This window comes from Callithrix jacchus, chromosome 7, assembly GCF_049354715.1.
Source record: "Callithrix jacchus isolate 240 chromosome 7, calJac240_pri, whole genome shotgun sequence".
Taxonomy (NCBI): domain Eukaryota; kingdom Metazoa; phylum Chordata; class Mammalia; order Primates; family Cebidae; genus Callithrix; species Callithrix jacchus.
In genome coordinates this window covers 102,280,626-102,297,080 of record NC_133508.1, presented here as the reverse complement: position 1 = coordinate 102,297,080, position 16,455 = coordinate 102,280,626, and the positions used below count along the sequence as shown (strand labels likewise).

Below are 16,455 nucleotides of genomic sequence, written 5' to 3'. Positions count from 1 at the left end.
AGCTCCTGAAAAGAACCCAGTAGTAAACGAGTACAAAATTCTCGATCTCACCGGAAAACGTGGCAGAGTTCGCAAATTTTTTTTTCAGCAACCGTGAACTTCGGAAAGAATGAAATGTCTATCACGCCTTCTGAATGTGAATAAGATCAGTGTAACACGAATCCACCTTGCTCTATGCAACTGTCTTCTGAAACAATCCTCTCTGACCCTGAACAATCACTTACTTAAATAAGCGGTTCTTAAATCAATCCGTAGTGAATGGTCCATCCCCACAAAACCAATCCCCATTGAACACCACACTAGGGTGTGTCCCACTTTGGGAAAAGGGAGAAAACGGGGGTAAAGAAAGAGGAGAAGGCTTGGAACCAACATTAGATTGTGCCTGGTGTTGCCACGCGGTTGTGATAAACAACAGCATCGAAGCAAACTGTTTTAAAACTTAGGAAATACGGCGGCCTTTAAACTCTATTATATCCAGGCTCATGGCAATAGTGAGACTCCTATGAACGTAGCCAACAACGGTACAGATCCCCCGGGAAGGAGAGCGAGCTCTGGGGCGGACCGGCGAGTGAAGGCAGCCGGAGGAGGGGAGCAGGCTGACAGCTTCTGCGGCGCTTGAGGGGCCAGGCCGGGCGACCGCCACAGCCAGAGGGTGCGAGCTGGACCCTCCGGGGTCACTGGGCTCCCCAGGGTGGGAGGATGGATGCTGCCTGTCTGCTGCCGGAGCCTCCTTTCTCGCAGCAGAGGAGGGAGGGCGCGCGCACGTACACACACACATACACACACACACACACACACACACACACGCACACATCTTTCCCCTGGAGTTGTGTCTCGTCTCCCTTTTGTTTTCCTCCCTTCCCGGTCATGAGACCCGGAAGTTTTTTTTTTTTTTTTTTTTTTTTTTTTAATCCCGTCTCTCTCCCTTTTCCAACCCCCCCTCATCTATCACATGGCAGAGATAGAATAAAAACAGAAAAATGGCGACGGTCACGTTGTGGCGAGCCTTGCTGCGTCATTAGATAATCCTCATGCAAATAGCGGGAAGAACAAAGGAAGGGGGGCTCGGGACCCCCGGGGGCGCAGGTGGGTGTGGGGGCGGCGGCCGGGCGCGGGGGCGGTGGGGCGCGAGGCCCGCGGGAGGCGTGAGGCAAGCGGCGTGCGGCCGCGCTGGGCTCGGTACGCGGAGTGTGGACGTCCGAGTGCGCGCCCGTGCGCCGCCGTGGAGTGCTGGCCACTGCGCTCCCGGCCCAGTCTCCGGGCGCGTCGGAGCCGGCCTGGGGGCGCGGAAAGCCGTGGGGCGCACGGAGCTGCTCCGGAGGGGCTGGCCGCGGCGCACACGCACACGTAGCCGCGGGGCTCGGCCAGCTCGGCGTCCGCAAAGCGGTCTGGGGGAGGGCCGGGCGACACCGGGGGCCGAGGGCGCGCTCCTGCCCCGCGCCGAGCGCCTGCCTTCAGCCGCCTTGGGGGACCGCACGCAGTTCGCCACCTCGGGGTAGGCGGCGGGGCGCGGGGCGGGCCGGGCCTCTACACTCCAGGACGGACTTCGAGGGTGTTGCCGGGCTGGGTTTGTTGTTGTTAGCGCGCGCAAGTGTTTTTCCCGAGGGGTAGCCGGGCGACCTCGCCCATGGGCATTTCCGCGGTTTCCCGCGGCCCTCGCCCGGGTGTCAGCGGCGGCGCGGGGAGCCCCGGGCGCCCGGCTCGGCCCCCGGGAGGGGAGCGGCGCGGAGGGGCGGGGTGTGTGTGTGTAAATGTTGCGCACTCGCTTTTCCCCCGCCCCCGCCCGCGTCCAGGGTGCTGGCGTGGGTCCCTCGCCGTCCGGCGGCGACTGTAAATAGAGCCTGGATGTTGTTTACATGAAGGAGCCAGCGGGAGGAGTCTAAGAGGAGGCGGCGGCGGCGGCGGCAGCGGAGGTGGAGGAGGGAGGGAGGAGAGAGGAAGACCGGAGTCCCCGCGGCGGTGGCGGCGGCGGTCCGGAGAGAGGGCGAGCCCCGCGCGGCGCCGGATACCGGGCGCTACCACGAGGCCGGGGCGCTGGAGTCTGGGGTAGGAGGGAGAACGGGCACGGGGCGGGAAGAGGGGTCCGTCAGTGGCGTTTTTAGCTTGCGCCCTGCCACGCAGATTCTCCCCGGCCGGAGACGAGGAGGGTGGAGGGAGGGCGGAGAAGCCTCGATTTCTTTGCACGTTCGGGAACGCCTTCTCCCCCTTCGTTCTCCCATTCCGTTTTCCCGCTCCTCTCCCGGCTCACCTGTTTATTTCCGTCAGCTAGAGCTCGCGGTTTTTTATATAGGCATGAGAGTCTGTTTCTTTTATTAGAAACATTATTGGGGAGAGGGGTGCGTTGCTGTAATTTGTGCCGGTCCAGGTCGGTTTTCAGGCAGGGGGAGGGGACTTGGCGGAGACGCCGGCTCCTGGCCGCAGCTGACCCCAGGGCTTCTCCCTGCCTTCCCGTACGAGGAATTCTTTGCCTCACTCTGCTACCCGCACACCAGCTGCCACCTTCCTGGAGAAAGACCACACCTGTGCTTATCCCCGCTTTGGAGGAGAGGTGAGCTGAGAAACCAGGGAATCCCCTGCTCTCCAGGGTTCTCGGTTATTCCCCTCCCCAATCTCAGCATTGGCCAAAAATTGCTGCTTTCACCTGCTGATTTCATTCGACATGCCTGTCTCCCACCACCCTTTCCCCCGGCAAGTTGTGGTCTGCCAATGTTTTGGGATTTTCTCTTCCCTTTGATACGGCCCCCACCAACCAGCAAGTAGCTCCTGGGCTTAGGTTGAGAGGGAGAGAGAGAGGGAGAGAGAGAAAGAACCCCTTTCGCCCAGTGCGCTGCTTTTTATTCCCCTCTGGGTCTTATAATGGAATCTGCTCTCCTCCCATAGCCCCCTTTATTTTCCCCTTAAGGATAACCCAGAACCAGGCCTAAACAGCCTGTCTTTGGCGTTCTTTCCCCAGGCCCCACCCTGGCCCCTTTTGCTTTTCCAGAGCCAAAAAACCAAGCAGAAGACACACCCAGCCCCAAGTCTGACCATTCCAAAAGGGAGGAGAACACAGTGGAGGAACAGGGACCCAGGGGTCTCCTTCTGTCCTGAATATTCCAAGCGTTTCCCTCTTCAAGCCTCCTGGCTATGTAACCCCTTTATTATTATTACCAGTTGTCTCTCCCATTCTTTTTGCCCCATGTCCTATGATAGATATTTAGGGAAAGGGGTGCAGAGGGAGGTTGTCAACCTCTCTTCCATACAGTGAGGTATTTTTCTTTTTCTCAGTCTTTTCATTTATTAGATGTTTAGCATGTAAAATATGTAAATCTGTTTGCAGGCTTATTTGAACTTGTTTTCTTGCTGGCTGAGGAATAGCTGATACTCTAAAGGGAAGGAGGGAGAAAAAGATCAAAAGTAATACTCTCAGTTTTCCCCATTTGAGCATTCCCAGAGTTGACAGAGAAGACCCTCCTATAGAAACCAACAGTCTCCCTTCCATGACATCACCACCTAAGCCCTTCCAACTTTAGCTTCAGAACAGGAAGAAGGCTCAAAATAGAACTACCTTAGGAATCCAGCTCCTTGAAAAGATCAACTTTTAAATCAGCTGCAGGAGGAACACAGTGAACTTTGACATGGGTAGTGAGCAGGGAGAGAAGGCTATATAGTGTACATAATTGGTTCCTTTGGGGGAGGGTTGTGGGATACTTCCCATGTATTTCAGAAAAGCTTTTCTGTAGATAGAGTTGGGTACCTAGACCTATGAATATTAAATAGGATGGTTCGAGATTCATTTATTGAATTATTCATAAGTTTTGGTATGTCAACAATAACAGCACTTTTCAGAATATGAATTAAAGAGGGGCTCCTCTGCAGAGTCTGCTCTAGACAGAGGTTGTTTCAGGAAGCTAGGAGGGAGCTCTTAAGGAAGACAGAGAAGCTGAGGATGCAGTGACAGCTGCTGTATGTAAGTTGAGAGGCTCATAAACAATAATTGTAATACACAATAATTGTAACTTTTGTAGATGACTGATACCCTGGAAAAAGAAGTAAAGATGTCAGGATTTTCTACCTTCACCTTGGAAATTAACCCCTTGTCTTTGAATCTCAGTGCCTCCATTCTGTCCCTGAATTGAGATATGCCTTCCTCTCTGAGCTAAAATAGTTACTCAGTCTTTTGGAAGGGCTGCCTAATAAATGATCGTTACTGAAGTGTTGACAACTTAAGGATTGGAAGTGGAGCAGAAAATACTTGGTATAATTTGAGCACTTGGTGGGTGCTGTAACATGACTTGCTGGTTGATGGGGTAACTTCTTTTACTCTGGTTCTGGTTTAAAAGAATCCAGGTGACAGAGACAGGACACCTGCCCTAATATGGTAGCCACTAGCCACGTGGCTGTTAACCATCTGAAATATGGCAAGGGTGAGGAAAAGCTCAATTTTAAATTTTATTTAATTTTAAAAATCGATAACTTGATTTAGTTATTGGAAAGCTTATTTATGTTTGGAAACATACTTGAGCTTATGCATCTACTGTTAAAACTAAGTTTTTTGAAATCTAAGTACAAATTAAGTATTTCCAATGAAAATTTAGAATTGGGATGTGTAAGTGTGAGGTACTCTTCAGATTTCAAAGACAGTAGAATAGCGCATTAATTTTATGTTGACTGCATGTTCAGATAATATTTTAGATATATTGGGTTAAATGAATGTACTATTAATTCTGCCTGTTTATTAATGTGGCTACTAGAGAATTGAAAATTACATGTGTAGCTTGTACCACATTGGACAACTCAGCCCTGCATCACTCCTTCTCATCTATGGATTAATTTCCTTTTCTTTCTTTCTCCCCTCACCCCTCCCCACCCCAGATGGGAGTCTCACTCTGTCATCCAGGCTGGAGAGCAGTGATATGATCTTGGCTCACTGCAACCTCCACCTCCCAGGTTCAAGCGATTCTCCTGTCTCAGCCTTCAGAGTAGCTGGGACTACAGGCATGCGCCACCATGCCCTGCTGATTTTTTGTATTTTTAGTAGAGATGGGGTTTCACCATGTTGGCCAGGCAGGTCTTGAACTCCTAAGCTCAGGTATTCTGCCTGCCTTGGCTTCCCAGAGTGCTGGGATTACAGGCGTGAGCCACTGTGCCTAGCCCCATGGTTTAATTTCAAAAGTGGTGACTGTATGAAATATTGTTATTTCATGTTTGTGAACTATCTACTTTCCACTGCAGTGTTCCGTGTGATGATTGGGTACCCCAAGTATTACATTATTACTGTTACAATAGGGAGATAAGTGTAAAAGTCCAGCATTCTAGAATGGCTAGCAGGGGTGTCCTGGGATAATTTGGATACTCACATACCTGGCTATTGCTGCTTTTGTAAAAGGCTCCTGGGCATAGAAAAAGATACCAGAAAATGTGTGGCAAAGTAACATTTGTGACACCTGGTGGCATTTTAGTGATTCTGCTCATCTGTCACTCACTTCCATTTATTTTTTCTTTCCTTCATCTAATTTCTGCCTCCCCCACCACTCCCATCAGGGCTCCACTGGTGGTAATTGGGCCCACAAGGTTGCTGACTCCTTTCCTCCAAAAACAGTACAATGCTGACATGCATAGAGGTAGCGCGGTCTTGGGGGTTTTGTTTTGTCTAATGAGATTCAGAAGTCTCACTGGAAGGAACTTAGGGACTAGTCAGTACTATCCCTTTATTTTATAGATGCCAAACTGCCAAACACCTTACCTAAGACCATATAAACAGAGACTGGAATTAAACATACTCTTGATAACCTATTTAGAGGCTCCCTGAGAAATGGAGAGGTTCATCAATTAATCAAGTATTTGTTGAGCTAGCATTTTGTGGAATGACCACTAAGTGTTGGGAAGGGACAGGAGTAAAATAGTTTCTGACTTCAGAAAGAGACCTGTTGACTTGGGAAATAAGGTATAAACAGCACCAAATTAAATTGCAGTATACAATACAGTACTTACTGAATGCACTGCCACTGTGGCATGTGTTACTAGTAGAAATGTGTTCATTTTCCAGATGTAGGAATAGAAGCTTCGAGAAGGGTGGACTCTGCCGGAAAGTGGAGTGTAATTTGTTCCTGGAACAGCCCAAGGCTGTAGAATTGGAGGGCATTGCAAATCTTTGGTATTGGCCCCTTGAGCTGTCCATTAAGGGAATTTGAAAATCTGAGATCCAGCATTTCTAAATGGCAGAGCTGCAGTAATGAGGAAATCATAGATTAATTGGAGACCATCAGGGTTTTTAGAGATGTTTAGCCAGGGGTGGATCATTTTGAAGTTAGCTGGCATATAAAACTAACTTGTGAGCCAACTATACTAAAATATGGGGGGTGAGAGCGGTGAAATGTGATCTAGAGCAAAATCAGAAAGTAAATTAACTGTGGAGTATACAGTTGGACTAAAAATACTGTGCTGAGGACATGTTTGAAGGGAAGAGGCCCATATAATCTATATGGGCCAGTCCATGTATTTATAAATTTTTAGTCTCCTGGAGCCTTTTTGGACTAAAGTCTTTGTCAACATGAGGAAGAAAGCTCATTCTTCTCTTGTGTTACTTGTCCATAGGTTTTTTTTTTCCTCCACATGGACCTGCTAAGGCTATATAGCATGAGATTATTTAGGCGCCAGTGCTCAAAGTCAGTTAAAAAGATGACACCCCAGTTAATGCTTCTCTTCGAGAATAGGGGCTAACTTTGCACAGGGCAGTGTTCCTTGACTTTTTCTTGCCTTTTTGCCAATTTCTTTTTCCACAAAAGAGAAAAAATCTGTAACCTGCCACCCCCATTAATCTTTGACACAAATTAGTTTTTAAAAACTCAATATAGCAAAGTTTTGCAGTAAAATGCAGGTACATTCTGTGTACTTGTGACAAAGCAGTAGTTGACATTTGAGCAACTTTTGCTTACATGTTTATAACATCTCAGTGTGGTCAAATTTGTACATTTTATATAGTATCACAGAATTAGATGACGATTTTCAAATTGGAAAACAAATCACGCTAATTAAAAGGTCAGTGGATTTAAATACACTAACCTATAGTTTAAAAGTATTTTCAAATATTTTGCATGGCCAGCAACTTATGGTACCTTCATTTATTTAATATATAATCAGATATTTAAAAGTTTAAAATAATATTTTCATTTTAGGTTATAAATAAGAGAGATGTAGCATGTTTTTTGTGCTTATATTTGTTGGTTGATTGATTGAGAAAGGGTCTTACTTTGTCACCCAGGCTGGAGTGCAGTGGTACAGTCATGGCAACCTCGGCCTCTTATGTTCAAGCAGTCCTCCCACCTCAGCCTCCAAAGTAGCTGGGACTACAGGCCTGTGCCACCATACCCTGCTAATACTATTTTTTGTAGAGATGGGGTTCCACTATGTTGCCCAGACTGGTCTTGAACTCTTGGGCTCAATCAGTCCTCCCGCCTCGGCCTCCTAAAGCGCTGAGATTACAAGCATGAGCCACCATGCCTGGCCTTGTACTCCACATTATTTTAAAAGTTCATTGGTATGCCAGTTTTCTCTAAGTACCTGATTTTGTATATAATATTTGGTATATGCATTATGAAGAATTGTTCCTAGTTGTATCATTTTAAACATCAAAGAGCTAGTTTAAAATCAGTTTGGGTCCTGGAGGAAAGCATTTTACATCACCATTTTCTCTTCCTCTCTTAATATGCAGTTATTCTGTCTTACTGTAGCATGAGTACTTATAGTCACTTGTTTATAAGTTTAAACCACTCAGTTCTTAGAAGAAACATGCTGAAAAAGAAATATTTCTGAATTTAAATTTTCAAAAATGCACATTTATAAACATAATTTTCAAGAAAGAGCAAGTCACATTTTTGAAGCATTATTTTAAAAATAGTATTCTGAATTTTTCTTCCTTGAAACTGCTTTAGAATCAGAGAATGTTACTTTTAAGTAACTTCACAGAATAATGAGTTTGCTGCTTGTTATTACGGCTGCTTTATTTTTTTCTAATTTAGGTAGAAAAAAATGAAATGAGAGAAAAATAAGGAGAAAAAGGAAGTATCTTTTACTTACTGTACCAAAAATGTTTAGTTGTATGGATTTTGGTAATGGCTAATAGAGTGAATTTAAACTTTGCAGTACATTACATTTACTTCATCTTTATACTTCATATTTAGATATTCAATCACACTAATAGTTATTTTGGTGAAGAACAGTCTAATAACTACCAAACATGTCAGGATTATTTATTTGTCTTCATACTTACCAAAAGTATTTTAGGGTAAGTATTCATTTTTCCAAAGCTGACAGAATTTGTGGTCAAGAAATATTAGGTGGTAATCTTATCCTTTTAGGTGGGACAGCTATCTAAAATTTTACTCCAAAATAATCACAGTGTCTTTGTTCACGTAACAGATGTTTATAATTTGGGTGAAAATGTGCAGCTGTTTCCAGGAACCTTAGGTTATGGTATCCAACTGTGATTTTTTTTTTTTTAAATCTTCGTTGCCCTCTCGTGTTTCAACTCTGTATTACAGTTGGTTGAGGCCTAGATGATGACCTCCTTAATTTTTAGATATTTTTGCACTTTAGACAATGTTGTTTTAAATTTTTGCGTAGGTGGATTGTTTCATTGGATATTACTTTTCTGAAGGTAAGATCATTTTCATAGTACATAAAGTTAACAGTTGAGTTATATTCACTTTAACAGTTGAGTTATATTCACTGTAGGTTCTTTTCTGAATTCTGCTGATCTAAAGAATTGATTCGTCTATCTGACTTATTTAAGTACAGTGCTAATATCTAATACACATATAATGAGTCTTTGAAATTGAGCAAATGCCTAATGAAAATATAATTATTTTTCAAATATCTGTCAAATTCCACTCATACCGAAATAACTTGAAACCTCATGACTGACATGGAAAAAACCCGAGTGAATCATGGTTTTAATAAGTTGATATTCTGATGCCTGAATTCCAATTTCAGAATCTTTGTACTTTGTATTAAAATAAGAATCATCCCTAAAATGACTTCAGAGTACATCTCAAAGGTACAGATAATTTAAAAGCAAGTGATATGTGTATATCTTACTACTTTTAAAAAATGTATTCTGAGGGTTGTCAGTATCACTATAGGTGTAGAATTGACATAAAATATCAATGTTACCAATTTGAGTACATTCTTAGCACACAGAACAAGAATGAACGTCATTTTTTGCTAATGTGCATCTTTCTTCTTAATTATAAAACCCCACTAGTTTCTGCTTCATGATCTCAGTTACTGAAAAAAGTAAAAATAAAAAGTAAATGTTTTTAGAAATCCTGTTTGTGTAAACTGAATATCCAGTTGATGGAGTTGGACAGCTAGGGTAGGGTAGGAAAAAAAAAGCACTGGATTCACTCATTTGACATGGATCTGAGCATGGGTTCACCATAACTTAGCAATACATGATCTCTTGTAAATCATCTAACCTCTCTAAGGTTTTTTTTCTATCTATAAAATAGTGTAATATCTAACCTATTTCCAGAATCCTTTTTTGATGAATTAATGAATAATTCATTGCCAGCTCCGTGGGGTTCTTGTGAAAACCAAGTGAGAAAACACGCAGAAAATTTTTGAATGTTTGGCAGATGTGAAGTAGTATTGTCATGTTTGCTTGTGACCACTTTGAAGACAGGAATCATGTTGTATTTATGTTTATTTCCTGAACACCTAGAAGAGGCCTTGGAACACAGTAGTCGTTCTCTCTATATAATCAATGATTGAGGTCAGGGAGGCATAGTCAGTGAATCCATGCATGAAAGAGTTAGACTGAAAGATGCTGGAAGCTTGCTGCATATTTGATGTATTATCAGAGCAAAAACCTAATCATGCAGTTGTTCATCCTCATTAATATGTATAAGTCATGTGTTCATCTTTCATTCTAATATAATTCAACTGGGCCTTTTAATATTTCAGCCTCACCACTTGCTGGGCTCTGATCCTTCTTTTTCTTCTGCCTCCTCACGTCTCCAACCAGAAGGGGATCTTTTAGTCCTTCACTTCATGGGGAGCCTTCAGAGAGAGTAATGCAGCCACCAGAAAGGATGCCGTTTACCGACACAGTGACTGACAGGCTGCCCTGGCTCAGTTATCACAGTGCTGATGCTGTCCATTCTAAAGGTACAGTACTGTGATAACTGAAGGATGGCAGCCATCTTGCCTTCCATCAGAGGAGCCTCACCGTGCCCAGGAAGAAAGAAGGCGAAAGAGGAATGTGAAACAGGTGGCCGGGACCCAGAAACCCTCTTAAGCTGCGCCTCTGTCGTATTTTTTCCTGGGGCATAGGGAGAGTTATTCTACTTCTTTTTGCCTTGTTTTGTAACATGGGGTAGTTGTTGGAACAGCAGTGTTGTGCTGAGTGAACATATATTAAGCTCTTTGGAACCTTTAGGAGACTGAAAATAGATAAGTATGAGTTAATATTTCTGGAATGATATTCAGAGAACTTTGTATCATTTTTGTAAGTGTGAAAGGTAACCTAATTAGAACAGCTTGGCTCTTGTCAGCACACTTCTAGATTTCAAAATCAGTTTCTACTTACAGAAAGGAAAGAAAGAGTCCAATATGTTGAATGGTATTGAAATTACTGCATAAATAAAAGTCCATCTTTGTAGACCGGCTTATTGAAGTGAGGAAAGAAAAAAGCGTATCTTTGTCTTGAAGGAGTAGATAGTGACATGTCATGTTTCTTTCTGGATATTTAGGATCTGGCCTAATTCAAAAGAATATTTACGGAATGCCTATGTTATTGCTCCTGCTGTCACCTTTACATAAAAATAAAATGTAAATTATTTTATTTCTATCAAATAAGGATTAGTCTGTGATGAGGAATGTGAAACTGTAAACACCAAGGCAGCAACACATGTGCATGAAAGACTAGGAAAGTTGTTTTTGAGACAGGGTCTCTGTTGCCCACACTGGAGTGCGGTGGCGTGATCATAGCTCACTGTAGCCTTGATCTCCCGGGCTCAAACATCCTCCCGCCTCAGTCTCCTGAGTAGCTGAGACTACAGGCTCAGGCCACTCTCCTGCAAATTTTTAGTAGAGACGGGAGCTCACTATGTTGCCAAGGCTGATCTTGACCTCCTCAGTTTAATTGATTTTCTCACCTTAGCCTCCCAAAGTGCTGGGATTACAGACATAAGCCACCACACCCAGCCATGACTAGGAAATTTAACAGCACCACACATCTTCAACCTCCATCTTACTATAGAGAGTACTGCTGGGGGCAAAAGGTGGTTATTGGAGAACCCAGGATTTCCCACATGTCCTCAGCCAGACATCCCTCTTCCCTCCAGACTCCTAGGGACACGGTACATATGGAACAATAGCAAAACAGAAACAAAGTACATGACTTGGTGATGTGTTAGATCACTGTACTCTGCAAGGCTCAGGTAATTTCACGTAACCTGTTTTAGGCTCAAAGCCTAATAGGGTATGTTACCTTTTCCGAGGCTCATGTCTGTATCTGGGAGCTTGTGGATGTCTGACTGGTGTAGGAACCCAAAGCAGTGGCCCGTATGCTTGGGTAAAGAGGACAGAGATAGCTGAGGTCAGGCCCTAATTTGAACCTACCTACCACAGAGAGAAGAAAGGCCAGGGAGGGGAGAAAACAATATGTGACCTTTTTTTACAAAAAAGAGTCTCACTCTGTCATCAGGCTAGAGTGCCGTGGCTCTCAGTCTTGGCTAACTGCGACCTCTGCCTCCTGGGGTCAAGCTATCCTTGTGCCTCAGCCTGCCAGGTATCTGGGATTGCAGGTGGGTACCACCAGGCCTGGCTAATTTTGTGTTTTTAGAAGAGATGGGGTTTTACCATGTTGGCCAGACGGGTCTCCAACTCCTGTCCTCAAGTGATTCTCCAACCTCAGCTTCCCAAAGTCCTGAGAGTACAGGCATGAGCCTCTGTGGCTGGCTTCGTGTGACTTCTTAACATACAGTGAACCTTACCTACGAGTCAGCACTGGCAACTCCATGTCTTAGATATGGGCCAGGTATATTATCAGGTCCTGCACTGGGATACAGTGGGGAAGAAAGAGAACTGGAAGGGAGTAGTCCCCATATAGGGAGGTTCTGCCTTGTCCTTCATTGTACCAGTCCTCAGACATTGATGGTCACTGTGTTCCTTTGCTGGCTATTGTAGTTCCCTTTAATGTCTCTTCCCTCTTCCTTACCCAGAGAGGAACCATTCTTAGTGGTGACCCCTTGAGCCTCACTTGGTTGGCCCAGAACTGTTATGTTTCAGACACATTGACCACATTATAGCCTAGTACCTTCACGTGTCCTCATAGATCCACAATTTCTCTAAGTTTCCTATGTAAGCTACACTGTTTTTGATCAATTACAGAGAGAGGGCTCCTTCCAGTTACGCTACCACTCCTGAAATTCCTTGGAGTTTTCTTAAAAGGAATTTCCGACAGAAACTCTGGAATAACTTTTAGGAAGGGAAAGTTATGGGACTGGTGAATCTTCAAGTAATTTGAAACACTCCTAAGTTTAGTGTTTTAGCAGGTGGAAAAAAGTGCTTCAGTAAGTAATGTGTTGTGCAATTGTTGGCCTTGGTGAAGTTTCACCACCTTCCCTGATCTTCCTGTTTTCCCCACTACTAGTTTTATAATAATGTACTGGGTTTTATACTCACCCAACCTTGACATGAAAATCTACAACCAAGCCTGTGGGGTGTTGTTTGCAGTCACCCCTGCACTACTGACAGCTGTGCTGGGTCCCCTTTCCTCTAAACAAGAAGGCTGAGGCTCAGTCTGCAGCAGGAGCTCCAGAAGCTTGCTTGGACCTGGAGGTCTTTGGCATCTTCAAGGCATTTCTTAGATGTAAGGTGTTCCAACAGGTTAAGTGAGAAGTGATACAAGACAGATGCGATAGGGTTTTTCCATGGCCTTGCTTAAAACAGTACATGTTTGGTTTGTGTATTCAGTGGATTCTTCAATTTAGGTGAAGTATGTGAGAATGGGAAGGATACAATTAAACCTAGAAATACCATATAATCCAGCAATTCCACTTCTGGGTATGTAACCAAAAGATGTGAAAGAAGGCACTTGTAAAGATTTTAGTACACTCATGTTTATAGCAGCATGATTCACAATAGCCAAAAGGTAGGAGCAACTCAAGTGTCCATTGATGGATAAGTAGATAAATGAAATGTAGTGTATACCTACATTGGAATATTATTCAGCCTTAAAAGGAAGGAAATTCTGACATATGCCACAACATGGATGAACCTTGAAGATAAGAGAAATAAGCCAGACACAAAAGGACATACACTGTGATTCCACTCATGAGGCTCCTAGAGTCATTAAATTCATACAGCCAGGAAGTTGATGGTTGCCAGGAGCTGAGGGAGAGGGAGAAATGGGGAGTTAAGTGTTTAGTGGAGTTGTATTTGGGGAAGATGTAATGATGATGGCTGTTGCACAACTATGTGAATGTACTTAATGCCACAGAATGTACACCTACAAATGGAAAACTTTATGTGTATAGTATCACAATAAAAGGGATTCGGGATAATAACCCTCTTGAAGCCAAAAACATGCTTTAGTTGATTTCTCTGCTCTCCCTTAGTTTTCAGTGTGAAGATAACTGCTGTTTCAAGTAAGCAATTAAAATGTAATTGCCATGGTCTTTATGCATGTCAAGTTCTCTAATCTGAAGTCCTTTACACATGTTTGCAGGGTTTCTAACATAGCATAGCTTTAAAATTGTATAAAATGTAAAGAAAACTAAATATTTTTATTGCTACTAAATATAGTAGCAATGAGTATTAAAAACGATGAGAAAAAGGCGTGGACAAGAAGTCAGTTGATGTGGCATCTCTTGCTGGCTTTATGGCTTTTCTGGTGAGATTGGGCAACTTGCTGGTCTTCAAATCCCTGTCCAGTTGCCTCAGCTGCCCATCTCTTTGGAGTTAGGCTACACTCTTGAAATTCTTTGGAATTTTCTTGATCTCTTGACCTCATGATCCGCCCCCCTCGGCCTCCCAGAATGCTGGGATTACGGACGTGAGCCACTGTGCCGGGCCTTGGAATTTTCCTAAATAAAAAAGGAATTTTTGACAGAAACTCTGAAAGAACTCCTAAGAAGGGAAAGGTCTGGGATTGCTGAATCCTCAAGTAATAGTGTTTAAAATTACTATTACTTGAGGGAAATCCCAAATTACTTAGGGAAATCATATATATATAATCATATGAGACTAAAGCAGCATTTAAGTGTGGCATTTTTAAAAAATATAAACATACAACATATGAAATCATAGCATTAGTATTAAGTATAGTTTTTAAAAGTATCCTAGTCTTACAAGTCATCTGTTACTAGCTTTGTTAAAGGATCAGTCTACAGCTTGCTGTCATGAACAGTTTTCCTATTTGTTAGATGCTTAAATTTGATAAAAAGAATTCAGCCATTGAGACTGGAAATAACCTTCCCTAAGGGATCACATCTTTATTAGCTGTGGGCAAAAAGCATTCATGTGTGGACCATGTCTGTTTAATCACAAAGTCCTCACTTAGGGTCATGCTTTGAAAATCAGATTTTAGTTGTAGGAACCTTGCACTACCCCCACCAGATCCTGCACAGTATTCTACCTTGATCATACCACACACAGTTGGAGCAGACAGCTAGCTCTTGTTCCTGCCACACTAGTTTCAAATACTTTGCTATGCCTAGTACATTTCTAGTTTCTCTGATTAACCAGCCAATTGTAAGTGTACCACAAATTTGTATCATTTTGTTTTGGGGGGGCCCAAGGGAGACGGTCTTCCACAGCCCAGGGTCGAGTGCAGTGGTGCCATCACAGCTTACTGTGACCTCAGCCTCCTGATTAGCTGAGACTACAGGTGTACACCACCATGCCTGGCTAATTTTTCAAATTCTTTTTGTAGAGACAGGTTCTCACTATGTTTCTTAGGCTTTTAAACTCCTGGGCTCAAGCAGCCCACCTGCTCTGGCCTCCAAAAGTGCTAGGATTACAGGCCTAAGCCACAACACTGGTCTGTCTATCCCATTGTTGGTGAGTTTCAGATCAGTTGCTCTTTGAGACAAGTCTCTTAACATTTCTACACTTCAGAGGATTTTTTTTCCTTTAAAAATTGCTTCATAAAAATTCTGCATTCGTATTTACAGGTCTATTTGTAGTTTGTCCTCATCATTATAGTCATTTTTTGTTTGTTTTTTTGAGACAAAGCCTTGCTCTGTTGCCCAGGTTGGAGTGCAGTGGCACAGTCTTGCCTCACTGCAACCTCTGCCTCTCAGGTTCAAGTGATTCTCCTGCCTCAGCCTCCCTAGTAGCTGGGACTGCAGGCATGCACCACCAGGCCCAGCTAATTTTTGTACCTTTTTTTAGAGATGGGATTTTGCCATGTTGACCAGGCTGGTCTTGAACTCCTGACCTCAGGTGATCTGCCTGCCTTGGCTTCCCAAAGTGCTGGGATTACAGGCATGAGCCACCATGCCTGGCCTCTAGTCGTCGTTTTTAACCACAAGAATTCTTCATGAAGCATGAACAAGTTAGGTAAGGGAGGTACCAAAAGTCCATTCTGTATTTTTCTTTCATATTTAAGACATGGTGAGTGTAAAGATTCCCACTGAAGTAGAATGCCAAGTGCTAGAATGTGCCTGAGCTGGGTGTGGGGGCTCACACTTGTGATCCCAGTACTCTGGGAGACCGAGGTGGTCAAGACCAGCCTGAGCAACAAAGTGAGACTCTATCTCAAATCGAAAAATTGTCCAGGCATGGTGGTGCATGCTAGCAGTCCTAACTCCTCAGGAGGCTGAAGCAGGATGATCATGTGTGCCCAGGAGTTCAATGCTGCAGTGAGCTAGGATGGTGCCTTTGCACTCCAGCCTGGGTAACAGCCAGACCCTGTCTTTTAATAAATAACCAAGCAGGCGTGGAACATTCTCAGCTGGATTCTTTAAGTTTTATGAGGTTTTGGGTTGTGAGAAATGCTTCTAATGTAAATATGTTAAAATTTATGTAATTGAAATGGAGTAAAGTAAGCTGATTATACCTTGCTTTGTGCATTTGGACTATTACTGTATTTTATTTTCCATGAGATTATGAGGAGACTGATTGTGTTTAAAAGTGAGAAGAAATAGAGAACTGTTTTGATTTAATCTGTAGAAAATGTATTTTCACTTTTTGGCTACTATCTTTGTAAATGAGATTCCAGAAAAACTCCCATTGGTTGATCTTTTTCAGTTTGAAAATGAGCGTCTTTGAACCAGGAATATCTTGGGGTCAGTTGGAGGTAGCTGTGTAGGGCACTTTGCTGGAAGACTTCTGAGACCATATCTGGGCTCTGCCAAAAGGAGTGCTGTGATCACACCTTTGTGATCAGCCCGTATGTGCTGTGGACATCGAACTGAGGAGGAGTGCTATGTTTGCTGATTCCTTAGTCCAGCAATATTTATAGTG

At 43.6% G+C, this 16,455-nt stretch overlaps 2 protein-coding genes across 2 annotated transcripts in view; both read left to right on the top strand.

The window, feature by feature from the left end:
• Window positions 1-957: 957 nt before the first annotated feature.
• Window positions 958-16,455, top strand: part of JAK1 (Janus kinase 1) — a 255,358-nt gene continuing 239,860 nt past the window's right edge. Inside the window, exon 1 of the mRNA XM_035251738.3 lies at window positions 958-1,086. The gene's annotated coding sequence lies outside the window, so the exon portion shown is untranslated. The remainder of the gene's footprint in view (window positions 1,087-16,455) is intronic.
• Window positions 1,032-16,052, top strand: LOC144577198 (uncharacterized). The gene is made up of 3 exons (XM_078333120.1): window positions 1,032-1,495; window positions 1,863-2,046; window positions 9,946-16,052. The coding sequence occupies exons 1-3, from the start codon at window positions 1,032-1,034 to the stop codon at window positions 10,054-10,056; spliced, it is 759 nt and encodes a 252-aa protein (XP_078189246.1). The 3' UTR covers window positions 10,057-16,052.

Bases quoted from the DNA above. Each gene is read 5' to 3' on its own strand.
- LOC144577198 (XM_078333120.1), top strand. From the start codon at position 1,032: ATGCAAATAGCGGGAAGAACAAAGGAAGGGGGGCTCGGGACCCCCGGG. The intron at 1,496-1,862 runs GTAGGCGGCGGG...GTTTACATGAAG, and splicing joins ACGCAGTTCGCCACCTCGGG to GAGCCAGCGGGAGGAGTCTA. The intron at 2,047-9,945 runs GTAGGAGGGAGA...TTAATATTTCAG, and splicing joins CCGGGGCGCTGGAGTCTGGG to CCTCACCACTTGCTGGGCTC.